Below are 23,516 nucleotides of genomic sequence, written 5' to 3'. Positions count from 1 at the left end.
TTGAGAGGTCTGAGGAAACACAATGCATAAATTTTACTCTCTTAGAAAATAAAACCCACAACTTAGACTCTGAATTTTGACTGCATTCTACAGTGGTTTAAATGGTAAAAACTTACACAAAAAAGGAAACTAAATGCAACAGTATAAAATACATCATGAAAATTGAATTAGCTGGCCAGGCTATCAAACAAGTACAGATATGAGCAAATGACTGCTGGCTGATTGCATTTAATATAAAATTTGTCTGAAAAGAACTCTGTGCAAAGAAAAGTGGGGACTGTGCTACAAGATGCCTCCATTTCTCAGAGTACAATAGATTGGGGAACAAAATAGACCTTCACACTTCCCTGTTGAGCAATGCTATGATTCTATGATTTGGTTACAAATTGAGTGTAGCATCTTATACTCCATACTCAGGAGTCCCTAGATGCAGTGTCTGCAAAAACCTGGATTTTCAGAGACTGCTTCTGTGACCTGACCCTGACCTGCAGCACATATATCTCTGGAATGCTGGCAGGGTTTTGTGTGCAGCTGCTCAGCCAACTCATCCTCTCTAAGTAGCTGTGGAAGGTTCTGTATAGCTCTTATGCTATATTTTACACTAAAATAGAAGTTAGGTTGTGGTAATATTAGAGGAAAATAATAAAACAGCTTGTTGAAAAGCATATGTTTTTTGCTGTGCTGAGCTGATCATATCTCAAATAAAATAAATAAAACACTGCTTCACTATATATGATTATATTATTGCATTTATGTGAGGAATAAAGGAGTTTCAATGTGTCAAAAAGATTTCGGCTCCTAACCAGTCTGCAAACTGCAGCATATTTGGCAAGCATTGCACTGCTGGAGATCCTGTCTCTTCAGATACATTAATTTGCAATGTTTGTTCTTGCTACTTAAATATTATGCAGGAGAAAGTTGAGCACTTTGTAAAAAGTATTTGAAAGTCCTCCTCATCACTTTATCATGCACCTAATGAAAGCTCCTCCAAGGCAAGATAAATGCTTCAATTTGATCATTGCTTGTTGGATTCAAGCTCTGTATACCAGGAATATTTCAATATGTAAACCAATTGAATGATTTCTACTTAACGTAAGTACAATTCATGAGACATGATTTCATACTGTTCAGATGAGTATTAACTAACTTCATCTCTAGCCACCATGGTCTCATAACCCACATTATATTTCCACATCTCCTGACTCAGTCTTTAGCATTTGCCAGTAGGAAAGAGGAAGTAAGCCAGCTTGAATTTGTCAAGTTGTAAAAGACGATTCTGCCTAGAGCTGAAAGAGCTGGGGACAACTGGGCAGGAAATTATTTTCAACTGCACTAGCACGAAACACTATTTTGGCAGTATGAGAGCGTAATGGTAACTAATATCTTCTGGGAAGATAACATTTCCAGAACAGGATAAAAGAAGGCTGGAAGAGCCATGGTGCCAGGAGAACAAAGTCCAGCTTTTTGCTTGCAGTTCTGCCAGAAGTACTTGAGCATGATGTGTTCACCCTGCAGCAGTCAGCAATGGCTCTCATCCTGACTGTCTTATCCTCAACCCGTTACCACTATCCTCTTCTGTACTGTCAGTGGCAACCCAGTACTTGCCTGTGGTCTTGGAAAAGAAGATGGATCTCTCTCTAGAACATCTGTGACCTGGGTCAGCATGTTGTGGCTTAACCCCACCAAAGCACCTATCCTGGGCTCCTGCCGCTTCCCACTGCCTCAGCTGCTGGGTTTGCCCAGCAAGCAGAGGGACATAGACATCATATGTATGTACATATGTACACAGCCTCCTGGAAGGACTGGTCTGTGGCTCCCTTCCCCTGGGGTTTTGTCCACAAAGCCTAATCCTGTTTTAACAGCTCAGCCCTGCCAGTCACAGCTATGGCAATGCCATGTGTAGGTCAATTGCAGTGATGAGGCATTATTATCTTCACTTCATGGGCACTTAAATGACAATACTCACTTGACAATTACTAAAGTGGTAAAATAAAACATTACAGCCAATAAATCATGGTAAAAATGGAGAGAGCTCCCAACTTCAGCAGCTGCTTGTTCCAAGTAATCTCCATCTCACCAGCGCGAGCTCAACTAGGCACCTCTCTACTTCCCTAAACCAGACTGTGATTCTGCTGAGCCAGGAACACCAGGATGTTTGTGAATGACCAGGACTTTTTGTGAGAAATTTCAGAGGAAATTTCCTCCTGTGGTCCCAGGTCTCCACAGTTTTGCCATCCTGGAGAACAACTCTGCCTTAGCAATGCTCCAGGAGGGCCCAGGTGCTGTGCCCAGGTGGGGGCAATCAGTGCAGTCAGAAGACCTGACCTGCCCTTCCCTTCCCTTCCTCTCTACCACAGACCAGCCCGAGCAGGGCTGGTAGGCAGGGTGGGTAGTGCTGTGGGCATTTGGAGGGGGCTGCAGCAGGTGGAAATTTCTGTTATTAAAAATAATTTTGTCTTCTAGCAGCTGTTTCCTTTTCTAAGTGGAATGTGTTCATGTGCAACAATCTAAGAGTGAAAGGATAATGCACCTTGAACTGTAAGTTTTAAACCTCTGTCTGTTTTTAATATCTCTCAACTTTTACAGGAGTATCTCAGGCCTATGCTTGTGATCTTGATTCTATAATTTTTGCTAGATGTTAAATACTAGATGAGGTAGACAGTCTTGAGGATCAGTCTAAGTTACTTGCTGATAGCCTATAGCATGCTACAAAGAACTTCAGTTATTCCTAAAAATTATGCTTCCTTTTTGCCCACATAATTTTCCTCCTTTTTTGCCTTTTTATGGAAACACATTTTTTTTCTTTGCTGTTAAGTGTTGATTATGTTCTTAGTTTTTCAAATGTAGCTTATACCGACGCCAAATCGTTCTGATTGCTGCTGTCATTAATAGTATTATGTTTCTCTATGAAAGTTGAAGACTCCCAAGGACATAAACAACCAAAGCCCAAAATATTAACATCAGTAGTAATGGGAAATGATTTAGAGGTCATGTGTTTATGGAGAAGAAAGGAGAGGGAATCACTTGACAATATCTCACTAAAATTTCCCTTATATGTTAAGTCTGTACTGTGTTAATTTTGTGCAGATTGTAGTAGGATAAGAGTTTTTAAATGGATTTGAGAAGCTATGATAATCCAGGTGTGATTAAGGATGAAAATGAGTGAAAAATCTCAGTTACATCAGGTTAGTATTCTACTACTGTGGTTCCTTCAAACTGTGCATTAGGTAGTTATTTCCCCCATCTTCAAATGGACTAGATTACCAGAGATTTGAAGCCCTTTTGCAAGTGTGTAACAATGCCATGAAAAATAAAATATTCTAACAAAATAGAAGCTAAGTAAGATAACAGAAAACAAAGGCAGGAATGGAGTCAGAAAGCAAATTACCCCAAAGTGTTCTTGTGGGCTTTGCTATGCTAGCTTTTGCTAGAATATTTTTCAATTATCTGGTTAAGTGAAAAGTAAAAGAAAAAATAAATTAAAAATAAATTTAAAAGTCGGTGTCATCTGACCTGCTTAAAACTCTTGAGTCCTCGAGTACTGGGAATTTGTGATGCCTGAGCCACAGACACCGCAGGACGTGGCTTACAGTAGAACAGTAAATGAATAAAAAGCACAAGGAAAAATTTATGATGGTTCAGAACAACTTACTTATGTTTATTATTGTCAGTGCTGTTCTTTTCAAACTGAATAAGCAGTAGTTATTTAACAAAGACAACAATCCAGATTTGTAAAGGTAACTGGTATTCTTAAAGGAGGAAAAACTGGTGGAGGTGGTGCTTCTGATGTTCGTTTGTTGGTTTTATGTCAATGTAAATATAGAAATTGTAAAATGTACATATGTATACATTTATTGTTATTTAATATATTTAGACTGAAGAAAGCAAGTAAAACCTCAGATAAGAGAAGAATGATATCAAAAATAATAATTTGTCAAGCTTGTAGGATGCAATTCCCTGGAATTATGTTATCTTAAGAAATCCATCATGGAATGAAAACTGTTGATAAAGAAGCTCAGAAGTCTAAGGAATATATACAGTTGTTCACAAAAAGTTTATCTAATAGATAATCAGTTTAGATATATGTATCAAATCTGGTTTTGGAACAAGATACTGAACTGATCTAACCTGTTAATTTAGTATCTTACACTTCTGTTTCTATTGGAGGTATTTTAAATCTAAATTTCAAAAATGGGAAGGGAATACCAATCTGGAAAGTTCAGGAAGTGTAGTTATGAAGTATGGATGTTAATGCATCTAAGCCAAAAATGGGGGAAAAGGAGGACTGCAGCACAAGTTTCCAAAATAGTTAGGAAGCAACAGTGTTCAAATCAATTATTAAATATAGAGGAATGCTTTCCTTAGTTGCAACTGAATAGTGCTATTTTTTTGTTTGTTTTTCTTGTTTCATGCCAGATGTGTTTATCAGGAAAAACAATGGTGATATGTTTTAATATTAATGAGTTGAATCTCCTGATAGTAATAGTATACGTACCTTCTCAGCATATAAATTGTGGGAAGTTTTTTTTATATAGTGTGATTACCAAAATGTGTTGAATTTTAAGTGTATCTCCTTATACTGCAAGAAGAACTTTCTGTTTATTATTTTTATCCTATTTACTTTCAGAATAATTCTCCTTTTAAAATTTATTTTCATGTTTCAGTGACCTTTAAAAAGTAAACATATATATCACCAGAGATGCTGCCTAATCTGCCAAAATGGTGCATACTTAAACAACTTATAAGTTATTGAGTTATCATAATATTTATATATACACATTTATTAGTTTATTCATTTGATCAATTAAGGAGCAATTAAAGTACCTTTATTTTTTTTCCCTGTTCCAGGAATGAGAGCACTGAACTCCAGCAATTATCAGTGATTTGATGACACACAGAACTTGCAATGCAGGCAATAAAAACCGTGGAAAAAGAAGTGACTTTTATAAAGGAAACACTTTTCACAGAATCCTTCCTGAAGAAACAGGAGTGCAGCAGAAGCCCAGAGAGCAGGCAGCTCTGTGAGCAGCAGCCATTGGAAGGAGCTGTCTGCAGCTCGCAGTGCTGTACTGAGCATGTCCCAGCGGAGCCCAGTGCAAGCAGCACATTATGCAAAAAGGCAGCTCTAGCAGATGGGAGAGAGGCACAGCAAGCATTTGCTTCACTTGCATCACCACCGCTTGAAAACAAACCTGGATTGCTAGAGGGGATCTTGCCGGCAGGCCAAAGGAGAGAAACCTGGGAGCATGGCTTGATTACTGAAGGTGCTGCGTTGCGAAAAATCATGGGGAATCAAGATGGGAAGCTAAAGAAAAATGCAGGTGATGTGCATGAAGGAGGAGAGGATGCCTCTGGGCCGAAGGATACAGATGGCACAAAGAAGGTATCGGGAAGCAAAAGGGGACTGGGGAAGCATGCAAAAGGAAGCGAATCTGGTAAAAAGAAGGGTAAATCGGATTCGAGAGCTTCTGTGTTTTCAAATTTGAGGATTAGAAAAAATCTGTCCAAGGCTAAAGATGGGAATAGTAGTTCAAGGGAGGATGTTTTGGAAAGTCAGGCCTTGCCAGCCGGAGAACTGGACAGTACTCATTCGATCGTTACCAAAACTCCAGATATAAGCATCTCTGCAGATGAAGGGGGTCTTTCTGATACAGATGCTGAACATTTTGAAATCAGAAATGAAACTGTCCCAGTTGCTGCAGAGGCACAGGATGGACAAAGGACCAGCTCTGGCTCTGATACAGATATATACAGTTTCCATTCAGCCACAGAACAAGAGGATTTGCTTTCTGATATCCAGCAAGCTATTAGACTGCAGCAGCAGCAGCAGGGGGCAATTAACATTGGAACGGAGGACCTTGTCACCAAAACAATGGGGCGACACATGGCTAATTCGCAAGCAGCCCCTTTGGATTTTGAACGGTTTCTTTCAGTAACCGCCACTGACAAAGAGAGTAGCCCTGACGCTGTGGAGGCTTTTCCAGCAGTATCTGAAATTGCGGAAGACGTTCCTGTTTCCTGTGCAACTGAACGTGAACTGAAAGAACCAGTAAATGGAACAGGCTCTCCTGGTAACGGTTTATTTGAACCACAGGAACGTAAGCAATTGCCTGAGGAACAGCTCACTGCTGGAGTGGATGCTGTAGCTTGTGAGCTAGAGGGTGATTTAAATAGAACTGTGACAGAAAATGGGTCTGAGGCATGCAGCTCCACAACACATCCTCCAACCTCAGCAGCAGATTCTGAGGCTAAAATTGCTGAAGTGCAGGCTGTTGATTTCCAAGGTTCAGTAACAGAGGATAGTGCGTCAGATGCAGGCCGAGATTATGCCGCTGAGAGTCAGGATGGGAAACACGTTCCACCAGCCAGTCAAGAGGACTTGCATAATGGTTTATCTATGGAAATGAAAAATGGCATTTTATCCTCTGAAGGAACAGCCGGAAGTCCGATGTTTGGCTCCCGATGCTTTAAGCCCTATCTAATTAATCCTTGTTACATCAAAACCACAACTAGGCAACTGAGTTCTCCCAACCATTCACCTTCTCCCTCCCCATCTCAGAGCCCGCTTTTTACAAGGAGGCAAGAGTCCTTCCACAAAAAAGAAAAAGTTCCTATTAAGAAGCAGAGGTCTGCTAGTTTGGCTGGTTTATTTAGCCGTTCAGCAGACTGGACAGATGAAGTATCTAATCACAGAAGCGAGATAACACAGAAGGTGGGCTCTGCAGGCTACTTGGATCATAAGGGGTTTAGTGAGAAATTTCAAACAGAAAGAGTGCCTTTGACTCATTCAAGAAAGTCCTCAGGGGTGCAGGCTTCTACAGAGGCATTTCCCAATGTCTTTTCAGGTGAGTGACGTGTACTAAGATTGATTTTTTTTCTGGAGTCTTTGAAAATGTATTTAAAGTACTTGAATTCAGTCCTTTGTATGTACTGTTGTCTTTACTTGTAGTGACAGTTTTAAAATGGAAGGCCTAATCTTACAAACACATTCACATTTTATTAATGAGAATAGCCTCTCTGTATTCAGCGTCAGCCAGGCCCGCCAGAGTGCCAGTCAAGGAAGTGCGTAACTCTTTGAAGTTTTTCTTTTTTCTCTTTTTTAAGTTCTTTGTCTACATCCTGTTGAAAAAGGCTGAGTGCCTTAAATTATTCTTGTTGAGAAATGCCAAGAGCTGCACCATTTGAATCAGACGAGCTCAAAGCTTAAATGGGTCTTTCAGATCTGAAGTTTTCTGTATCTGTGAGCTTGTTTAGGGTTTTCTTATTTGGCATAAGATATTTACACTGCATATCAAAATTATTGTAATATATATGAGAGATGCACCTGGTATGAGTCTGAGGCAATTTTGTATAAAAAGAAAATATGCATGCAAGCAGATATGGACAGTGCTACAGAAGAGAACTAATTTCTCCTTCAGAAGGGAAGAAGAGGAGAAAAAATGTTAGCAGCTTTAAAAGGCTGCATAAAATGGAGAAGAGAAACAGAGTAAGTTTTGTTAGTTCTGATTAGCTGTTGTTGAGGCTACATAATGGGACTCATTCAGGAAGGCATTCTTTTACCTTGTCTGTTGGGCAACTTGCACCTTGTCACAAAGGCATAGAGACATAGTCTAAAAATGAAACAGTGCAGGAAAATATACACACTATTGGTTTTTGTTTTTTCTTCTTTCCCCCATCTTCAATTTCTTTACAAAACCTAAGGCGTTTACAAATAGAGAGGTATGTATGAGGTCACATATGAGGTATGTACACAGGAATTTTATCAACATATTCCATTTCCTTTTCACTTAGGAAAACTGTAAAACTAATACAGATGTCCTACAAACATCTGTTACAAGATTAAAGCAGTTGCATGTGTAAATCACTGTTCAGGTTTATTTTGAATGGGTCTGTTTTAGGTGCATGAGTACAATAACCAGTTATGTTTGAGAAAATGGGATTAGAATCTTCCTTTTTCACAAAAATAAAAACTAGTGTGATTTTAAAATCTCACTTCAAAGAACTGTTGAGCCATTTCTTTTCATAAAGAATAATTGTTATAATGCAGATTTCTTAAATTGCATAACATGTAGTTATCTGCATTCCCTTTCTCTGTATGCATTATGCTCTGCTGGACATTCAAAATATTACTAGTGAATGAACGTGCCTGGAGGCAAGAGGGAGGGGAATTAGTGACTTTTCACAACAGCAAACTCCAGCAGTTTGGAATATTCAGGTAAAACTTTTGTCAGATTAAAATCACAAGAATTCTTTCATCATTTAATTGTCTTGAACAGAAATCCCCAACCTCTATCATGAAAATTGGAGTTCAGGGTGTTCACATGCACATATACAAAAATCCAATCTCCTCTGTGAATGGAAGCTCCCTCTCTGAAGAGAGCTAAATCCCTTCTGTGTTTTTAAATCCCCTCCACCTGTTTGCATATAATTAATTACAAACATTCAAATCTAAAGTTTTACAACTGGAGGTGATCTCTACTTTTGACTTTTAGTGTATAAAAGCACTTTTTTTGCTGTCAAGATTTGATAGCTTTATAAACAACTTAAATTGCAAAACTTTAAATTGCATCACTGGTAATTTGGCTCTTCTTAATGATGGTGTTATGGTGAAAATGAGTGTTCTGTAGTAAACTTCAAGCTTTTTTTTCCAAGAAACATACTTCTTCACATTTCCTAACAAGTTTTTGATTTACCTCTTATTTAAGTATTTTTGGTTGTTTTTTTTTTTTTAAACTCACCAACAGATTAGTCTGTTATTGTGAAGAGACCAATGTCCAATGCAACAGTAGTTCTGTCTCTTATGGAAATTACTGTGATCCTCATTTGCATGTGTATGCCAGCTGTCTTTGCAGGCAGAGGACAATTATACCTTTCAGTTCATACAGAATGGCTTGAAATGAAGGAATCGGAAATGATATCATAACGCTTCATCTCTTATTGGCTGGCCTTCTGCTTTTTGTAAAAGTGAAAATTACAAGCTGAAAATTATCAGAAATACCCAAATAATAACTAGCATGCAAGAAACAGGGAAATAGTAAGAATACAAAAGTTCAGTTTAAACTGCATGTCATTGCTTTAAGAGCAGTGAAGTCTTCATTTAAACTAGTCTGCATAGCAACAACTACAGAAATAATTTCCAGGCAGTGTAAATAATGTTTTTGAACATTGTTCCATGTTAATTGCACACATCACATGCATCAATTTGGTGACTATTATCAGGCTTTTATAAGTAACATTCTTTACAGTGGCTCATTTTTATGTTAAAATAAAACAAGAACAACAAAAACCAGCTTCTTGCCTGGAGTGTTGAATCCCATCTTGCTGTGCAGTGACTGCAGCATTGTTTTGCATTTCTAATTAGAATCAAGTAAAATATTCCACAACATCACTTCAGTCATTGATTTTAATGACAGCATGTTCTATGCAGATGACTGGCCTAGTTTGGCACTATGTTGTAGTTTGGCTGTGTGCCACTTGGGTTTCACAACGATCCATGTGAATTAAAGCTGTTTTAATGTAGATGGAAACAAACAACTGGAATTTCAAAGATGACTGTATGATCACTTAAAAATAGTCTTGTTTGAGCTTGGGGGAAGAAAGAGAATAATACAGCTTGCCAAAGAAAACTTTTCCAACTTGGCTTCTTTTTTATAATTTTATGTTGATTTATGTGAGGAAATAAGTACAACACTTTGAATTGAATTTAATGGAATGGCTAAGAATGGGGTGTGGACAAATTCATGGGTATTTTGTAATTAAGGCAGCAGATCTGTTTCTCCTTTGATGAAGACAGCTGTATTTAAATTGCAGTAATAGTAATTACAAGTTCTAGATTACCTGATGCACAGAGGAGTCATGGATTTTATGTTGTGGTCCCAGGAGGACAACAGCTGAACCTGAATGAACAGGGTTGGCTGTTTCACTTCCGTTTGTGTCAATGAATGACTTTGCTGGCATTAAGAAAGTATCATAGTGGGAAATGAAACTGATGTTTCCAAACATTCACAAAACTGGAATAGAAAAACTAAGAGACTCAGTTAATAGAAGTTTATCCTTGCATTCATTTGAGTAGAAGACATTGCAAAGACACTAGGAAGAGGGTCTGTTACATAAAATGAATGTAAGAGTTCCATCAGCTACTCCAGATTGTAATTAAATTCTAACAATACAATCCCTTGCCCTTTCTAATCTCTGTTGGCTGTCTGTAACACATTTGCTGCATTCATCTGTTTCAAAACTGGTTTGTTGTCTTCAAATATAAATTTATGAAAAGAAATTTATCCTGCTTTAGGTTTATAAGGGAGGGGGGGGGAGGGGGAATCTACAAATCTGAGTTACCATAAAATGAAACCTGAAGTAAAACCCGTGTTGAAGTTCTCATGGTTTCTGTCTGATTTTCATGGAATGCAAGCCTGCTTCTCACAAAGACCACTTTATGTCACTTCTGTAATGTGCTAATGTCTTCTACACCCACTTGCAGTTCTAGTACATTGTCTGCAAGCTCATACAAAGGTCTTAGTATAGATAAGTATGTGAAAATTTGAGAAACTATAATAGAAGTTTGTGTCCGAGGCATATAATAGAGCTTTTAGATACTTTCACAAAGTTTTCTTTTTTTTTTCATTCTGATTCATGTGGTTATGCTCATAATATGGATTTGTATCTACTGGCGTACTGAGGAAAGCATTTATCATGCAACTGTTATTTAGGACTACTTACAGTTTACGCTTTTCACTGATGATGTTTGTTAGCACTAATATGAATATCTTTTATCTGATGGTGAGGCAGCTTAGCCTATTCTAACTGTCCAAGAGCAATCCTCATGTGATATGGAATCACACACTCATTGAGTTTTGCCTTTCAGAGTCTGATGGGAATGCTTTTTTTTTTTTGTCTAGTAAACCCAAACCTGATATGAGGAACAAAACTGTAAAACTCCAGTCCAGCTACAGTAAAATGTGTTTGAAAATGGGTTGCAATTCATTATGGAAAAACTGCAGAGTGCTGATAAGCTGCTTTAATGATACTGTGCCAGTACTGCAATATGGGAATCGGAGAAATATGGGTAATGTCACTGGAATGCAAGGCTGCCACAGTGTTGTTTTGATAGAGTTTTATGATTAGTACTTTGATGTTCTGGAGCTTCATTGGAAGTAACAGGTTTTGGTCATGGGGTTGAGTGAATGCATCTTTCAGACAACGTCTACCTGGGCACCAACAGTATTGTGAGGTCTTGCAGCCAGCCTGACTTGCACCTCAACTAGAAATGTGTTTTCTTGGTTGCCTGCTGATCTCTTCTATGGTGTGAAGATGTAAAGGAAGAAAAAAACAGTTTGTTGTGCTGCTTGTATCTGATGCCTAGCACGAGTATCCTATTCATCCAAATAGGAGTTGTCTAGAACTAGTTGTTAAGGACCTTATTTGCTTCACTGATTTAATTTGTGAAAAGAGCAAGTGATTCTTCCAGTATGAATAGGTATATAGAATTTAAGTTTGAATCTGTTTCTTGTTTCTAATTATGCCTTGTTTTCTGTTAAAATATTGCTAAATTGTTAAATAGCCTTTTTAAAAAAAATTTTTTTGAGATGGGGACTGAAGCAAATCCTGGATTGTTTTCCAGATGTCTGGCTTCTTAAAAAAAGGAAAAAAAAAAAACCAAAAAACAAAACAAAACAAAACAAAACAAAAAAACAAAAAACAAAAAAAAAAAACAACCCAATGCTACTTCTTGTATCAGGCCTCACTCTTTTACTCTGTGCAGTGGTATCTAAAGGAAAATAATGTTGGCATGGAAAAGTATCTCTGTGAATATTTGAGGCTGCTTGCCTATGAAGGATCAAGCTCTAATGTGAATCATGGTAATAGAAAGTATGAGAATAACAATTAGCCAACATATTTTGTGTGTGCTCTTAGTTAAACCTAACTCAGGATATGACCAAGAGTATTCTAAATTACTCCTGCCAAAATGTGAACTTACATAAGGGGTAATGGTGATGAAGCATATACATGTAGGTGTTTTGTGACTGTGATTATTTTCAGGCCCAATTTAATGCATAATTCTGTTGTGGTTAGGTAAAATATGACAGTTTCTGGAAATTGTTTGATGAACACAGTTTGTCCTTTGTGGGAATGAGAGGAATTGATACAAGGAACGTAGGGCGGAAGCAGTGAGACACTGTGCAAGGAAAGTGGTGGATGTGAGAACTTGAAGAGGGAGCAATGAGGTGACTCTGTCAAGTGTTAATACAAGGCCACTTATACATCGTTAAATACTTCAGAAAAGGCAGCTGAAGGAGCAGTGTCATGCTGTTGATTTTTTTAATCAGGAACAACTTCCTGAATTCATACATTCATACAACAACAAGATGGCCTGTGATAACAAAGCCACTATCCTTCATTTGATTTCCATATTGCTGCTGCCCAGGATAAGTTTCCCTCATGTGGATGGAAACATCTAGGCTCCCTGACCAAGAGTAGGAAGTGTGCTAAAACTTCTGATGTGGTGTTTTCAGATTAAAAAAATATATATATATTCTGTATTTAATCTGCGGATGTTTATACTGTGAAACTCGTTAAAGCAACTCTATTTTGCCATGGTAGGAGGCAGTGGTTATGAGACTGCGTATGCAACTTCACAGACGTAATGGTGAATTGTAATATGCATAAAATTAAATGGAAATATATAAATACACAAGGCAAAATTGCTTGGGAAATTAATTTTGGTGTTTTGACATATGCAGCTAAATTTTGGCAGGGAAGTGTTGTCAGAAATGAAACTTGTCACTGACATATTCTTATTTGTCAGTTTTAAAAAAAACAATGTTCAGTCTCAGGATCTATATGAAATTTATCAGAAATACCAGAGCTCTGAACCTGTTATGAATTCAAGTCAGGAAGAAGCACCGATACGTTTATTGTATAACTAATTACAGGGCATAGCTTTGATTCTAGTTTATTTGGCACAAAGATCTGACTCAGGCATCCTTTGAAATGCATAATAAGTAGTATTTACCAGGGCAAAAATAACTGTTTTATCCTTTCCTCTTCCTAGCACTGACAGGGAAAAAGTCACTGCACAAAAAGAAGGCAATGCTGTATTAACATTATAATTAACTTTGTTAACATCTGCTAGCAGTCATGAAACAGAAGTGGTTTTCATTTTAAAAACAAGAAAACAAAAACAAAAAAACAACAACAAACTCCAAAACATATTGTCTTCATAATAGAGGGTGTGGATCTAAACGGAGTCATGCAGAGTCATGACAATATAGTATTCTGAGAAATAGCTGAGGAAAATATTTGATTACATCAATAAAAACATAAAATCCCACTTAAGCACATCTCTTGTGCTGTAAGTTTTGTTTAGATGAAGTCTAGAAGATCATATCTGAACAAATAGGTATATCTTTTTTTTTTTTTTTTTTTTTTTGTGGAATGTAGTCTTTTTTGGCTTTCATCTTGCCAGTTTTTGTTTGGAGTTTTTTTAGGTATAAAGGAAAAAAAAAAAGCCTTTATGTATTGTACAAACACAAAATAAAAAAAAGTCAGCAGTTCTTCAAGGTGGTGGTGATTATTACACTTCAGTTGCATGGTTCCTGTATAGGAGAGAAAGTAAAGCACATTGGAAATATAATGGCTAGATTGTAAGAAATCAGTTGTGTCTCACTTCAGAGGTTTGCTAGTTCAGTTGTTTTGTGACCTGTGGATGCTTGTAACAGTACTTAAAATTCTCAGGTAGAGGTAGGCCAGGCCTTATTAAGTGACAGATGAAACATGGAACAGTTAGGAAACAAGAAGTTTTAAAAAGTTGGGTTGAAAAGATCATACTGTGTGTATCAGTTTGGACTGACAAAAAAAGTTTTTAGTAACAGTTGCCCAAAAAGACATCAGAGGTTTTTCTTACTTTAAAGAGCTAGACAAAGAAATGTTTCCAGCAGCCTATGAAAACCTGGCACCTTCACATCACAGGTCGCTGCCAAAACTAAAAGGATAAAAACGAACAGAATTAAATGCTTACTGAGAGGAACCTAGGCACCTGGGAAATGCAAACTGGAAGTTGCCAAAGATGCATATGGTAACTAAAAGGTTTGGTTGATGGACATATATTGAGAGTTTTAGTAACGTACCTCTGTAATTTGCAGTGCTATTGCATTAGAATCTGAAGAGAAATAAAAATGTGAAATACTGCTTCAGAAGTTTGCATCTTGTTCATATTTTCAGTACTATGTATTACTGTTGCATTATAGTTGGAGAACTGTTGCTTTAAAATTCAGTTTCTGAAAGTCATCTTGGGACATAACAAGAAACATTCTTACCTCTCGCTGTATATAAAATAGAATACATGTAGTAAAAGGTAAGGAATTTTATTTATATATACTCCTCGGTATAAGCTGAGACAAAGTATATATTTGTCATATTAGAATATTCAGAGTGGGAGAAAGATAGAAAATCTCAGCCACTGCAGAAGGAAAATCTTAAGGAGCTTAGTGCTCAAGTTAGGAAGATGGAGTGCCTTTAGGATGATGGAGAGCTTAAGAAACTTGCTAATTTGCAAGAATTAAGAAAGAATTGTCACAAACTATCACAAATACTTCATATTTTGAAGCTCTGGTGACAGCCAAGTTTTAATACCTGCTTTTCAAAAAGTATTATGTTCTTGAAAAAGATCCATGCTATTTCAGTCCTCTCATTTTAGACTGCAGCAATAAGCAAGGCTTTGGGATGAATCTTGCGGAAGGAAATTGTATATTATGATTAACTATTGGACATATGATAAAAGGCTAAAGAAAGAATATAATTTAGCATGGTTTTTAGCAATGATCAATAAGACTACATTGATAACTTTACATGAAGCTGCTTTCTAGACAATGCAGAAATTGGTAGGAAGAAATTAATCCGTACATAACAGAATGCTGTGGATCTCTTACCCAAAGACAGAAATTTCTGGTGGCTTTGGCAAAGGACTGTCTTAATATTTCCCTTTTCCTCTATGGGAGAACAACTTTGTTTGGTACTTCTACCTATGGCAGTGACAGCTTTCTCAGGCAGTGGGATTTTCTTGCAATCCAGGAGTAGTTAATGCTATAATTGGTGGTGTTGACATGTCTCATAGCATGTTCCTCTTGTGCTTGCTGTTTAAAAATACAGATGCTTAGTTCAGTTGTAGAGTGCTATTTATTTGAAAACTCTACCTCCTTATAACATCCTTTCTGAGGTAGCTTTTTACTTTATTAAATGTGGTATTTCCTTGTCAACTTGATTTTTTTTTTGTGGGATTTCATTTTCTGATTTTTTTTGTAAACCTCAGCCTTTTCTGTCAGGGCTTGAAAGAATGTCACTGCTGTTTGTGTGAGGTGTTGCTTCTGCCTCTCCTGTGCTATGATATTGGGGGTGGCAGCAAATGCAGGATTATCTTCTGAGCTACAGCTTGCACTCTTCTCACTAAAGGGACGGCACAAGGTGCCTGGCTCTTTGAGGGCTGCCTTGAACACTTGAAGCTGTTAGTATTGTTTCTCCCACTTGTTCTAGTTGAGTGAGTTGAAATCTCAGGGATATGGTTATTCAAGCTCTCTTGCACAATCCAGAATCGGTTTAACTAAGTAGGGATAACTTTGGGAATGAAATAAAGGAAAAAAATTACTTGCTTGAATTGCTCAGGGGTATATATGAGATATATTATGGAACTATAATATATCTAGTCAAGGTTATTCATGCAAAACAGAATAACAGCATACTCCTATAATGGGAGGGAGGCTGAGATGCCAAAGGATTCAGGAAGCTTGACACAAGAAAATCATGGTGTTTACTGTGATAATCAGATACAGGATTGACAGAAGGGAAAGTAATCACAGGCGGTTTTATTATGGTTGTTTTTTGGGTCTATGAATGTTATCAATCCAGCAATACATACTTCTTTTTGTTTTTAATAAATATGTACTACTGACTTTGGAATTATATTGAACAGTGCATAGGAAGGAATAGAAAACTGGAAGGAGGAGAATAGCGTTCATGTATGTTGTTTTCCTAATTCTGTTGTTTAAACAGTCTTTTTTCTTTTGGCTTCTGTGTTTAAGATTTCTGGGCTCAGTTCCTATAATCCATGTGAACAGAGACAGAAAATCAGTACATGGAATATAAAGGAAGAAAGGATAGGCCTCTAAGGCATTTTAATGCATTCCTAATTTTACTAATGCTTTAAATACTAGAATAAGACATTATGTATTTTTACAGTATATGAAAATATAAGGAAATCCACTGTTCTTTAGTCCCTTAGAAAAAGAAGGAGTATACAGGCATTTAGCATAGATATTAGTCATTACACTGAAATAAAGCTGGAATGAAATACAATGACAGAATCATATTCTGGAATCATGGGGTTTTCTACCATAACCCTAGATCTTGACATATTTTGCAATTATTAAGATTTAAGTTGTCTGGAAACTAACTTATTATGTATTTCATTCTATGTGAATTTATAGTGGAAGGATTCAATTATTATTTTCTTGTTATGAAGCTTTGTTGCATGTGCTGCCCTGTTGCTTGGTGATATTCTGTGACTTCTAAAACAAAACTGAAAGAAAACTGTTACATGGTTTTAAGGAAGAGTATGTTGGTAAAGATTCAGTTACCTTTAAGAAAACAAACAAAATCCTCACAGGATGAGAGATCTGGAAAAATATTCCAGTCTAAATCAGCAGAGGATTAGAAGCTTTGCAGTGAAAAAGTACAATAAATGAGTTCTCTAATCCAGGAATAGTGGGTGTAATCTTTCAGGTCAGTCTTCAGGAGAGTAAGAGACTAAATATTTTTAAATGGAAATATATGTTTAATAATCTGCATTTGTGCAGGGTTCACCAACATCGTCAACTCTTTTTCTCCTGAAATAATAGAACAAATTTATAGTTCTTTTGTTTTCCAAGTTCCCTCTGTATCATTGAAGAACTCTCAGCAGCCGTATGTTACATATCGTATATAGGCTGACTGTTACAGTTTAGCTGAAAACTATGACATTTGAAAAGAATATGAAGTGAAAGGAGAAATATAAATGTTAATAATTCAAGGATCAAAAGTCTTACAATTCTTTCATATGTGAAAGTACATTAAACAGCAGAAAGGTGAGAATGAAATGTGACCACTTCACGCTAGGCATTAATCAGCTAGCTTTTGCTTTGCATTTTGGGGAAATCTGATGAGGAAAAATGAATAACATGAAGTATTTGAGAAATTATATGTAGTCATTGCAGTATCTTTGTCTCTCAGGTATGTTTGTCCTCTTCCAGTGTTCTGGAAAGCATTCAATGCTGCACAGTTCAGGTGTTTTGCTAGATAATTTAGGCTTAAGTTATGATCTTGATATTAGAAGAAAAGGAGACAGTAAGCATTCTGGAGACGGAAAGCATTTTGGAATTATTGCATTTCCTAACTTCTAACTGCTGTGGAAATCAAATTTTCTATTTCCCCTTTTTTATTTTCTTTAAAAAACTGTAATATAAGGCTACAATTGTCTGTCTATATTTTTTCAGGCTAATAGAAAACATGCTACATAGATATACACCATCTTCTTTCTTTTCCTGTTTTCTTGTCTTATGTTCCAAAAATAGAGCAATGCCCGTGGTACTTTTTGCTTCAAAGCTTATCAAAGACCTTTCCTGTGTGAGCATTTATGATATCACTGAAATTAGAGGGAGAGGAAGGGAAAAAAAAAAACAAAAAAAAACCTGATTTCAGTTCTTGAAGATGTAAGCAGTATGTGTATGAGTCATCTATGGCATGAATCTGAGTAGGGCTTTCAGGAGTCGTTACGCTGCAGTCATTCGCTTCTCACTGAGAGAAATCAAAGTGGAAAGACTGTCTCCAGCCTGTATAGGTTAAGGTTTGCTGAAGCAGCTGCTCTGCTAATGGTGGAAGTGAGGTCTAATTGTCACAGGAGAGCAGCAGAAGAGAAAGCTTTTGGACTATAACTCAAAGTGGTTGTCAGGCTCAACTTTACTCACTGACAGCTGTGCTCTCAGGCTTTTGCAAATGCAATGTAAGAATAAGAACCACATATTTAAAGATAAATGTTGAAGGTATAACAACAGTCCTCTCAGTGCAAGCAATGGTGTGATGCAGTACATCAGTGCATGTTTTTATGTTTTTTTTCAGTATGTCTGTGAGCACTGTAGTTCTTTATCCTGTTTCTCTTCTGCTCATCTTCTCCATCCATCCCTCACTCTTTCCTCGATAAATGTATAATTCCAAGGCCTACAACAATATACTTATGGTATTGCTTGCTCTTATGGGCTTTATTGCTGTTCTAAGCAGAGTGAACATGAAGGAAGCTATAATGTGAACTGATTTAGTTAAGATTTGCCAGAGTCTTTCTGTGAACTGCATTGAACATGCTTTTAGTGTTTGGTAGTCCCATATGCAGTCCAGTCTAAGGTAAACCCATATTTCATAAACGTGTAGTACTTTTGCATCTGCTTGAGGAGAAAAAAAAATGTTGTCCTGGATATAAGGTAGCTGTAATAGACCGAATGCATTTCCTTCTAAAATAGGCATCCTTTCCTATCAGAAATGACTCGATCAAGATCACTGCAGACAAACCAGTCCAGATCATCCTTACTAACAGTAGCAGTTGCTGCAGTATGTAAGGAGAAGTAATACAAATAGACACCTCTCCAGAGCAGAGGAGAATCTGTGATTGTGTCTGGGCTTGTGCCCAATAGATAAAGCTTCAGTAAACCCAAAGTTGAAAATGAACATTAAAGAACTGCAAATATTCTGTGTTTTTTTTTTGAGAAAGGGAGACAGCATGAAAGGAAACTGTACTAGGCCTTGTGAGTTTTTGTTCTCTAGTGAATGACTTGCATGTTCTACAGTTGTTTCCAATTGTGGTTTAGATAGTGTTTTAAGTCTTTGTGATGGGGGGAAAAACTGTAATGTTACAAAGGAGTTGGCAAGATCATAATGCATCATCCTAATGGATATGAAATGAAGAAGTAGATGACATGGAGGTGGAGAAGAAATCTTTACCTGCTGAGAAAGTATTAAAAATACTGCTATTGAAATTGACTGGAACTCAACTTTTGCCTTAAATACCTCTGTGACTTTTGTTTTTGCTGTTCAAGAGATTGAGGGATTAACTTTGTAAAGCTGGCGTTTCCAATTTTATGCAAGTTGTCAAAACGTTTTTATTGAATTAGTTCCAGATGTGTAGTGTGGATAGGGTGCTAGCAAACCAATTCCAGCTCTAAACAAAGCTGGTTTATTGAGTCTGGTGTTAAAGAAGGCATTTTACTATAACTCCACAGAAATATAATCTTTGTCTTCTGCATATCAAAATCATAAATATGACCTCTGCTTCACAAGCAGCTTGGATAAGGTTGCTTTGACATAACTGCAGGAGAACATAGAGTCAGATGGCAGCAGGACAGGGGAGCCCACCAGCATCCATAGGCTGTGAAGGACTTTGAAGGACTTCAGTGCTGGAATTCTTTCACAGCAGTGACAACTATGGCTTTTACCTGAACGCGGGGGCAGGAGAAATACAGGTTTACAAGGGAGTAACTACTTACTGGTAAGAGATGGCTTTTATATGTCCTAGTCATATAGTCCTATATGTAAAGCTTCAGCCCTGTCTGGAACTGCTGTATTCACTCTGCGGCATGGTTGAAGTTGCTTTATGAAAATGAATAGCATTCTGCAATACTGAAATGCTTTTTTTCAGTAGAGTATTTCCTTTCCCCATTTAAAGAAAAACATGCTGTCTTTTTATACCTTTGGCTTTCTGCTTTTTGGTGAGAGAGAGGTTTTTTTTCTAATGCTTGAAAAAAACATTCATTTTGATAAGACCTAGCTAGTTAGATGCAAAAAATCAGTGGTTTGACATTGTTTTAAATATATTGCTCATTAAGTGCTCTAAATTTGTTGTTATAATGTTGATACAGGGATTTTTTCACAGCTGTTCACAGAGGAGCTATTTCTGTATGCACTGAAAATCAAATATGTTTCAGCTTGCTTTTAGTAAAATGTGCTAAAAGAGCTAAATATATTTTTTGAAATTTCAATTTCTCTCTCTGTCCTCAGGTCTCCACAACAAGAGCAAGGAGTACACACAATGTTAGAGCATAGATATATCAAAACGTTATTACTTTTGTCTTGATGACTTTTTTTTTAATTCAGTATGTAAACTGTCCTTTGCAACAGATAATAGCACTCAGGTTTTCTGCACTTCAGTGACTGATGCTTAAAAATTAAAAAGTACTAGCTAATATCATTAAATAAGTTTTACTGCCCTACATATTCAAAGGCTGATAATACACTAGAGAGAACACTTCAGGTGCAGATGCATAAAATGGCATGAGTAATACATAAGAAATGAAGTTCATCCATGTTTTTTTTTACATATTTTCAGAATCCTAAACTGATTTTGAAAGTTGTTAAAAGGCATATAATAACATATAATATAAAATAACATATAACTACTATACAAATTAAACTGAGTAAATACCAACTAAGATTCTGAACAACTAACAGAGTATTTGATCATGAGCAAGACTGTTAACAAATTAGGGAATGAATGGCTAGATGGGGGGAGGAGGTGGTGGTAAAGGGTTTAATTTCCTGTCTTGTCATCTACAGATATTATTCCTGTTCATTACCTTAAAGCAGAAGTGTGTGGAGTGGGGGAGCATGTACTCCCGCACATCCAGGAGAAGACTATTGTCATTTTAAATGTTGGAATGTCTGGGGGGAAAAAAAAAAAAAGAAATCAAGTCAGAACCTATAATGCTATACGTGAATTTTGAATATTTAAAATCTTATGAAGAAATGTATAGTGTTCTGTGTATTTCAGATTATTATAAAGCATCGACTTCCCCATTCGTTTTCATTACTTGTAGTCTCATTTAGCTTGGTGAGTTTTCATGCTGTTGAACTTCAGTTAGCACTATTAGATTTATAATATCATGTGCTTTGCTCCAGGAGTGCTACATATTGGTGCAGAGCACAGTTATTAAAACTTCAGTGTCATTAGATAAATAAACAGAGGCATATGTTCAGTAAGCAGTTACGGCATCGCTCCATAGGTGATGAAACCAAAGGAACAGAGGCAAACTAATCAGCAAGTTGACCAGAACATAACAAAACCCATGCCTCTTTTGCCTGGCTTACAGCAATGTGTTTAATAAAAGGCAAGGAAACTTGGACTAATAATTTAGAATTATCAGATCTGTAGACGTGGGGAGGAAAATCTTAGAAATAACTTCTAATGTTTTATTGTATTGCTTATTTTAGGCTGAATTGCCACATGAAGTTAAAATAATACAGAAACTTTGGGCTAAATCTCAATATCTTTTTCAAATCACATCCAGATGTTTTTAAAAAATCCTTTGTATGTTTAAAAAGCCTTGAAAATTTTGCATTTGAATAAAATTTGAACAGAAATCTTTTTGCATTTTTACAAGAAAAAAGTTTTTTGTTGTTGTTTTAACTGATTAAAATGACACCCAATTGCTTTATTAATGTAATGATTTTTTTTTTTTTCTGGAAAATAACTTTGTCTTCCAGTGAGTATGTGGAAAAAGCAGACTATACAAACTGATTTAGGTACAAATTATATTCACAGCTAGTTCATACTAAAACATGTGATTAACTTTATTACTCCCTCTGCCTTTTCCAGTAGGTCTATTTCAGCTCTATTTTTATATTCTGTAAATCCGAACTTTGGCATCTTCTCACATTTTAGAGCTTAATCAAGTAACTTAGTATTCTTATAATGTAGATTGTACTGCAGCTTGCATATATTAATGACTTTTTAAAGTCTTTTCCTGGCTATGTCTACAGAGTATGAAGATCTTTCAGACCTCTAGCACTGTCTCCTCTAATGTGCTTTATATCATACGTTCTCCTTTCCTGGTCTGGTCAGAGAGCAGTGAAAAGCCTTTGATCAAAAATCCAGCCCTGTAACAGGAATGGATCACTTTTCTGAATCTTGGAAAGTTTTTCTTCTCTAAAATCTGTATTGCTGGTTGTGGCACTGCATTTTATCTTGGAACACTCTGTTGGAGCTGTATTAAATATCATTTTAAGCTGAGTATTTATCAATTTTTCTTTTTGTTGTCACTGCTGTTGTTATTCTTTTGAGACTTTCTCCACAGTACTGGAGCACAGTTTCTTGAAGTCTAAGATTGCTTTGATTCAAAAAAACAAAGACCAATTCCAAGAGCTGGGAGACTTGATTCCATGATAACTTTGCATGACACTCTTGGAAAAAAGTATTTCAATTCTCAGTAATCTCATTTTTTACCATCAGGAAAAAATGTAATTGTATAATACAAATAGGAATTTGATGCTTCAATAACAAATCTTGCATTCCCTGCTCCGCAGTGCAGCCAGCTAAATGTATCTTTTCTTGAACATCCCAACTAATCAGGCTACAGATCAGACCAAACGATTAGATATGAAGAGTTTGTTTTATTATGAGGTGCTTTTCTCCGCATTTTTTTTTAATACAGATTTTAATTTCTTTTATTTCTTGAGATTTTCAATAAGCATTGTAGTGCCTTAATTTTTGTACTCCATAGATAGCTACAAATTCTTATTGATTTGTGTCATTGTGTTGGCAGGACGAACTCTGCTGGAAAAGCTCTTCAGCCAGCAGGAAAATGCACCACAAGAAGAAGCAGAAAAGCTATGTTCTCGTATTATTGCATTGGGTCTCTTACTTCCATTCACCGATTGCTTCAGAGAACCATGTAATCAGAGTGCCCAGCAAAGCACACCCACTTTTGATGTAAGTAATGGAAAAGGTTTTTTTGTCTTTTTTTCCAAGAGGGATGTAATTTATCAGTGCCTTATGATTGCCTGAGAGAGAGAATCAGTCTGGAGAAGGTTATCCTGTTTAATGAAAATTGCCTTTCTAAAAATTGCCAGGAAGCCAACTTCCTGATCTAACGTACATACGCTTATGTACATAGTTAAGCTTACTTGGTTTCTTGGCATTATAACTCATATCTTATTGTGCGCTGTTGCTCTGTATTTTTTTTAGTCTTTTTTACATGAAGTATTTATATATGAATCCAGGTGCCTTATAGGACTACCAATATTTAAATCTAATAGCTGCCTCACCAAAAAATATAAATAAAAAATCAGTCATAAGCAAAACAAAGAGAGCACATCATAAATGGAACGCAAATTACACATCTAGCACAGACAGTTCTCCCCCTCACCCCCCAGAAAAGGCATTGGATACAAAATCGGGCAAGAGTTAGTATAAATTTACTGGCATTCCAACCACATTGTTATCTCTGCCTTTGAGCTATCTGGCCACAGTGCTGTTATTGGTGGGATTTGCATATGGTTACAGAACTTAAGAAGGGATAGTTTTGTAGACACTGCCTAACACACTATTCCTTCCCCTTTGATAATAAATTCAAAATTAAGATTTAATTCTACTGTATGGTACTGTAGGTGAATTTTTACGGTGAACTTATTGTGAACTTCTCCATTGAAATTTGGGCTTTAGCCAGTCT

The 23,516-nt window shown here is 36.6% G+C and overlaps 1 protein-coding gene across 3 annotated transcripts in view; it reads left to right on the top strand.

The window, feature by feature from the left end:
* Positions 1-2,347: 2,347 nt before the first annotated feature.
* Positions 2,348-23,516, top strand: part of FMN2 (formin 2) — a 147,655-nt gene continuing 126,486 nt past the window's right edge. Inside the window, exons 1-4 of one of the 3 annotated variants that reach the window (XM_090135380.1) lie at positions 2,348-2,385; positions 2,467-2,538; positions 4,849-6,845; positions 22,611-22,777. In XM_090135380.1, the coding sequence (XP_089991506.1) occupies positions 4,907-6,845; positions 22,611-22,777 (2,106 nt within the window). In that variant the 5' untranslated portion in view covers positions 2,348-2,385; positions 2,467-2,538; positions 4,849-4,906. The other 2 variants (XM_090135379.1, XM_031592358.2) reach the window with 2 other exon arrangements.

The sequence above is a fragment of the Phasianus colchicus genome, chromosome 2 (assembly GCF_987193195.1).
Source record: "Phasianus colchicus chromosome 2, bPhaCol1.hap1.1, whole genome shotgun sequence".
Classification (NCBI taxonomy): Eukaryota; Metazoa; Chordata; class Aves; order Galliformes; family Phasianidae; genus Phasianus; species Phasianus colchicus.
Note: the sequence above shows the minus strand (reverse complement) of the source record. Positions and strands in the feature narration are given on the sequence as shown.